At 34.0% G+C, this 6,446-nt stretch overlaps 2 protein-coding genes across 5 annotated transcripts in view; one reads left to right on the top strand and one right to left on the bottom strand.

The window, feature by feature from the left end:
• LOC106526781 (ferritin, liver middle subunit) overlaps positions 1-1,486 on the bottom strand; it is an 18,747-nt gene extending 17,261 nt beyond the window's left edge. The window contains exon 1 of the mRNA XM_014021462.1: positions 1,423-1,486. Within this exon, the coding sequence (XP_013876916.1) occupies positions 1,423-1,474 (52 nt within the window). The 5' untranslated portion in view covers positions 1,475-1,486. The remainder of the gene's footprint in view (positions 1-1,422) is intronic.
• Positions 1,487-3,377: 1,891 nt separating this feature from the next.
• syt5a (synaptotagmin Va) overlaps positions 3,378-6,446 on the top strand; it is an 18,830-nt gene continuing 15,761 nt past the window's right edge. For 2 of the 4 annotated variants that reach the window (XM_014021470.1, XM_014021467.1), the window contains exon 1: positions 3,383-3,481. The gene's annotated coding sequence lies outside the window, so the exon portion shown is untranslated. Of the gene's footprint in view, positions 3,482-5,424; positions 5,811-6,446 lie in introns of those variants that run through there. The other 2 variants (XM_014021469.1, XM_014021468.1) reach the window with 2 other exon arrangements.

Genomic DNA, 6,446 nt, shown 5'->3' with positions numbered 1-6,446 from the left:
CCTCCAGACCATTCCACAATCCCTTTCCCTGGATTAAAGTAGATTGTTCCTTCAAACTGGTACAAAACCAAGGCTTCACAAAGTGTCCTGATGCATCTCAGTAATCCAGGTAAAAAATCAAAAAGAAAAAAATTGTGTAGGTCTTCTGGACGGGTTCTTCTTTAATGAAACGTTTCGTCTCTCCTCCAAGAGACTTCTTCAGTCTGAGAGTTTCAGGCAAAATTCAGGCTTTTAAGCCCTGCCTCCATGTGACTGATACTCACATCATAACATAACATCAGTAATGTGAGTCTCAGTCACATGGAGGCAGGGCTTAAAAGCCTGAATTTTGCCTGAAACTCTCAGACTGAAGAAGTCTCTTGGAGGAGAGACGAAACGTTTCATTAAAGAAGAACCCGTCCAGAAGACCTATACAATTTTTTTCTTTTTGATTTTTACAGTCTTTATTTTACAGTTAAAATATATGTTTATTAAATAAAGTCTAATGTTACAACTAATCGTGGATCCCTTTAACACCCAGTTAGAGATAATTTCCAAACCAGGAGACTGCCTATTATGATAAAACATGATCCAAGACATTTATCTGATCTAGATATTTTACTGATTCATGGGGCATCGTTTCTAAATCAGCCTGCGCTGAAGAAAACAGCAAGATTTTGTCACATTTAGCTTCCAACAATGTTTGAAAAGTAATGTGGATTTTCTAAAGCTACATTTTAGCACATTTAAATACTTAAATTTAAATGTGAAATCTAAATATTAAATATTAAATTTAAAAGTTTCACTGAAACTTAGTATTTAGTTACTTTTACAAATTCATACTGCCTGTGACAGGAAGTAGCAAAATAAAAGCTTGACTGTGTTTATACAATAAAAAAATAATGTTTTGTGAGAAAAAAAACTTATTGGTAATCATTACATTAATGTCTAGAAAAACATATTTCTAWAAACACGTTAGGAGACATATTATTAGATGTGTTTGGAAATAAATTTGCAATTTCACATATTTAATGATAGGAGACATGACGAGCTGAAAAGACTTCGTTTCCAGGTGAGAGGAGAGCATTCTAAATTCAGGTAGGTTAAGGAGAGTTTAGATGTGTTAAGTGGTAGTTTGAGTCCAAAAACAGTTCAGAAAAAAAAAATCAAATTTCTAAATAGGAAAACAGTGGCATGAATGTGGACGATACATTCACACAGTTGAGGAAAAACTTTGCTTATGTTCTGGTCACTTTTATCACCACTAATCAGGTCTCTGCTCAGCACAAATGAGCACTCCTCTTAGATACAACACTTACAGCTCCGATGACATCTTCACAGACGTAGTATAGATTCTATAAATAGCATCAGAGCTGCATGTTGGATTGTGCTGCTCCTGTCCTCTTCTTCTGAGGTCGAGACTTTAATTAAGATCAGACTCACCAAGTCGGCTTAAGTTCTTCTGCTGACTGACTTGTTGGAGGCTGTCCAACATGCTGGATGGATTCAGCTGGAAGCAAAAACAACTCATTGTTTTTCAGATGTCAGCTATCTACAAATGAAACAATCTTTTCATGATCAGAGTTGTAAAGTKACTCAGTACAAATACTTTGTTACTGTACTTAGTAGAATTTTTGGGTATCTGTACTTTACTTGAGTAATTATTTTTCWGRCTACTTTTTACTTCTTCATCTTACATTTTTACATAATTATCTGTACTTTCTACTCCTGACATTTTTTAAAAAGACAAGAAGTAGAAAGTCGTTACTTTTCTTTCATTTTTGCTTGTTTTTATTCCAGCTTGTTTTTGTAAAAAATAAATACTATCCATATAAATTGTGCCTCCTAGAAAGAGGGAATTTACCTGTTGTTGAATGAGAAGTATAAATACTGTATATCTGATACTGTATTAGTTTGTACACAATCAAATCATGTCACACTCCAGCAGGACATAATCATTCAAATAAAAATCCTGTACTTAAGAAGTATTTGTATTTCATGAATTATATTATTAAATTTGGCCGCAGCCCTCAGATAGATTTTCATTTTGGGGAAAAGGTTTGTGCAGCCTTGAAATATGTATATAAACTGAAACAGCTAGACTAGTGCATCCTAAATTTAACATAAATTCGTTATTTTANACCTCCTAATAAAAGTAATTATGGAAAATGTAACTGCTCATTTTAAATCAATACTTTTACTTTTAATACTTAAGTACAAAAAATATCAGATACTTTACAACTTTTACTCAAGTAATATTCCTAAAGGAGACTTTAACTTTTACCAAAGTAATTTTTTCGTAAGATACTTGTACTTTTACTCAAGTATCACTTTTTGGTACTTTACACAACACTGTTCATGATATCGATCTTAAATTATGGCAGTGATGATGATGATGATTCTATATGGCTTTTATTGAATTTACAAATTCAGTCTGATGAGTCAGCATTCGTGTGTTTTTATGTTTACAGTTTCCTTTGTGATTTTGTTGGCTGCCTCACCTGAGKCTGGTTCTGATGGAGCTTTCTTCCAGTTAAACCAGAGCTTTTCCACGTTGCGTATGTGCTGCTCAGGACTGGAAATTGTGAGGAAGTGGAGATTCAACGCAATCCTTCCTTAATAAATTTTACTAAAATAATTTTATAAAGTATACATAATTAATGTTTTTTGCTGTGACTTTGTGCTAGTAATCCGAAATGAAGTGACAACTATTTAGTTACTTTTTGATGTCAGATGTATTTGCAGCTTTAATTACTGTTCTAGTATACTTAACTATTTAGTTACTTTTAGATTTTTACCACCATTTTCTACTCTTCTACTTTAAACTCTTAGCTGCTGTTGTGCTTATTTCACTGTTTAGCTGTTTTTCAACTTTTAGCTTCAAACAACTTTTTGTGCTGATTTTACATTATAGCTACAGTTTTTCAACTTTTAGATTTTTTTACTATAAATTGTAGCTTTTAACTTCTTTACTGCTAAGTTTAGCTTTTATTTGCTGTATTTCTACTTTTAGTTTTAAGCTATTGTTCTGCCAGTTTTAGCTTTTAGCTACTATTTAGCTTATTTTAGTTCTGTCCGGCTTGTTGTAACTTTAAGTTTTCAGTTTCATCTTCTTTTACAAATTTAGCAGTCAGTCAGCYTTCAGCCTGTGTTTTTACAAAAAGTGAAATGTCTTCATACTTATTTCACATCTTTTTGACACCGACCATGGTGCATTTTTAATGCATCACAAAACATAACACAATATTATTATTGATATTTTAAAGGGAAAACCAGGTTTTGTAGCAGCTGTCTAAGGTTYTACCCCTAAAGATAAAGTTTTGGCAGAGCAGACAGATAGTAAGTAGCTGGTGTTCAGGGATCTAGTGAAGATTAAAGCAGGAAGGGAAAGGGGGTGGGGAAGAGAGGAGATGCATCTGRGCTCAACAACTTCCAGTCAGTGGTGGATTTGGCCAGAGGAAAGTAAAGAACTGAGAAAAGGTACGGATAGAGGCTAAATTAGGTGAGTTGTGATGTTTTGCTTCATGCAGCTTCATTATTTCTGATTTTACCATAGTAATCCTAAAAAGAGTTCTGCCATAAAACTGTACAATTCATAACAAAAACAGATGAACATGTGAAAAGGTGCAGCTTTACAGCGTTAAATTGTCAAATTGTTTCAATTTTTAATTCTATCCCACAAAATCTTTCAATCTTTCACAAATTTTTTTCTGTGCATCTCTTAAAGTAATGACTGATGTTTATTCTTGTTACTTTTAGTCATCGTAGTTTTTATTTAAATAAACAGGCAGCTGTGTTCACAGGGAAACAGATTATATGAATTTCACTGCTGGTTTTTAATTTAAGTATGTTTTGATTAAAGGTTTCCTTTGCTACAGGCAACAGCTCAGTGGGACATTTGATTTCACACAAAGTGACAGAGGATCTAAAAGTGGCAGAGATTAGTTTAAGTGGATTGTTGTAATGTTCCTGTAGTGTCCATCTGAAGCCACTGCAAAGAGGCTGGAACAGGATGGAAACTGTTTTTATTATAGTTTTTTTGGTATTATTCTCCTTTGAAGTGGAGGCAACAATGTTTTCATTCATGCCTGTGTTTGTGTGCTCATCTTTCTGTAGCATTAGTCAAATGAAACTTTCAGAAAGTAATCATCTTYGATGCATCTACAACTTCCTAAGCTTTGAAATCAATCCAATTCAAGATGGCTGCCAAAGCTAACTGACATTTGAAAACATAAAATGTCTGTAACTCAGTCGGTTAAAGTTTGATGTGGTAGGAGCTCAYTCATAATCAGCACTTTTATAAGTCTTGTGAGATTATTAGAGATTATTGCATTAGAGCTTTTATGATATCCAAATGTGGGAAATTCTGTTTCATTTCTGGGAACATAGATTAATGTTATTAACAATGTAAATGTTAAAGTGATAAAGTTAAAGTGTTAATAAGTGAGGGCTTACTGGAAGCTATAGCTTCCCCACCTTAGTACTCAGTGGTTTAGTCCATTGTACCCCTGCTGAAGATTTAAGGGAGGCTGCCTGTTGGGCTGACTGGGMTTAATTGCCTGTTTGGTTTCATTTGATCTGATTTGTCATGGCTAGATTTCCACGTAGAATTGCATAAAAATATCTGTTTTTTATTGGTTAGCTTCTGCCTTTTAGAAACATCGTCCATGACTTTGGCAACATGTTTTTACCTCATATGATAATTTGTAATGACAAGTATTTCTATCCAATCAAAATAACAATTGTCAATAGCAAACTTTCACTGTACATGGTTACTACATTCAGCTTCACTCGTTTGTCCTCACCCTTCACAATATGGCTGCTCTCTATGACCTCTTTGTTCAGTCCACTGACCAATGAGGTATYTTGACCGCTACTCCTAAACATACATGTGCATAACCGGCCTTAAACCACACGTGTTTGACATGGGATAAAACAAAAGAAAGGTTAAGTTTTCACAAACCAGGACACTGTAAAATACAACAAGACTCCCACCAGAACACTGTTTTATATGCTGTTTTAAGACCACCTTCTCAGTGACAAAAAAAATGTCTTATTTTCTGGTCATTGAACATCACTTTTTCCATCACACAGTGTTCAAAAATACTGTCAATGAATGTGGCAAATAAACATAAAAATTCCAACATTTCATTTTACAATTTACGAGTGGACATAACTCATTTAACAAAAAAAAAAAAAAAAAAAATCTGTACCTAAACTTTGATGGATTTGTGCAACTTTATTCAATTGTAAAGTTTTTATTTAGGGCAGTTGTTGTTGTTAAGCACAACTGAAAGCACTCTTTAGCTTAATCTCTTTAGACACAATCACAGTGAGCTCTTCCTCTTTAATCCTCTGCATATTCAATCCAGATTGCCTACAAGGGTCAGTGTTACGAAGCTTGCTCCCTTAATCAGGTCTAATTCTAGAAATATGGTGCGTTTGTGTGTCTGTGTGAGCAGGAGCACTGTGTTGGGAATTATGACAAAGGATGACAAAAAAGATAGAGAGAGCAGGGTGAAGACAGGATAGGTGGTGAAAAGCAAGAGAACTTAGAACTGCTCTTAATATGTTTAAGCCAGGATTTTTGGTTTACCTTTGGCAATTAATCTTGTTAAATTTCAGTGCAACAACAGAGTGCCATTCAGTGTGGGTGGGGCCACCATGTGTGGGTGTTTTAATGTCACACTTTGCATGTGAGGACAACAGCTGGAACTCCCAACAGGGTGCAGAAATCGTCAAATTAAAGGGACGATTGCAAACAAGTGATGGATTTGTGCTTTTAATTGTTTGCTTGTTTGTTTTTTTGTTTACAGTGACAGAGATAGCAGGTAATTTGAACTTTCTTTTTCATATTRGTACTAACATGCATATTTATTCCGAACTGTAATTTCCCTTCATGGGATCAATGAAATATTCATTCATTCATTATGTTTGCTGACTGATTTGAAGTGAACGAGCTCAAAATGCAAGTAAACAATAAACTTTAAAAAATTTTGATTTTCCTAGAAATGTCAGAAATCTCTTAAAGCAGTTTTATCTGCAACATAAAATAAAAAAAAGAACAAGTAACATCAGTTCATTTAGTAGTGTCAAATTTCTATTGTTTCCTTCAATAAATGATGAATGCAGATGAGGGAACAAAGAAAGTCTTAATTTTATATTAGCCCTCCCCCCCATGTTAATGTTTATGGATACAGCGAGTACATGCATTAATTACAAATTGGGATGTTGTGTAAAAAGAATATAATAATGAACCATTATACATCTTACAAAAAAAATCTAAAGTGGGATACTGGGAACACACAAACCAGTTATTCATTAAATCAAATATACTGAAATTCTGGGACCTGGTAATATTTAAAACTACACAATTCATGTTTAAGGTCCGAAATCAAAAACGTCCACACAATATACAGGAAATGTTTGGTGACAGAGAGGGGGCTTATAATTTAAGAGGTGAAGGA

The sequence above is a fragment of the Austrofundulus limnaeus genome, unplaced genomic scaffold (genome assembly GCF_001266775.1).
Source record: "Austrofundulus limnaeus strain Quisiro unplaced genomic scaffold, Austrofundulus_limnaeus-1.0 Scaffold294, whole genome shotgun sequence".
Lineage (NCBI taxonomy): Eukaryota > Metazoa > Chordata > Actinopteri > Cyprinodontiformes > Rivulidae > Austrofundulus > Austrofundulus limnaeus.
Note: the sequence above shows the minus strand (reverse complement) of the source record. Positions and strands in the feature narration are given on the sequence as shown.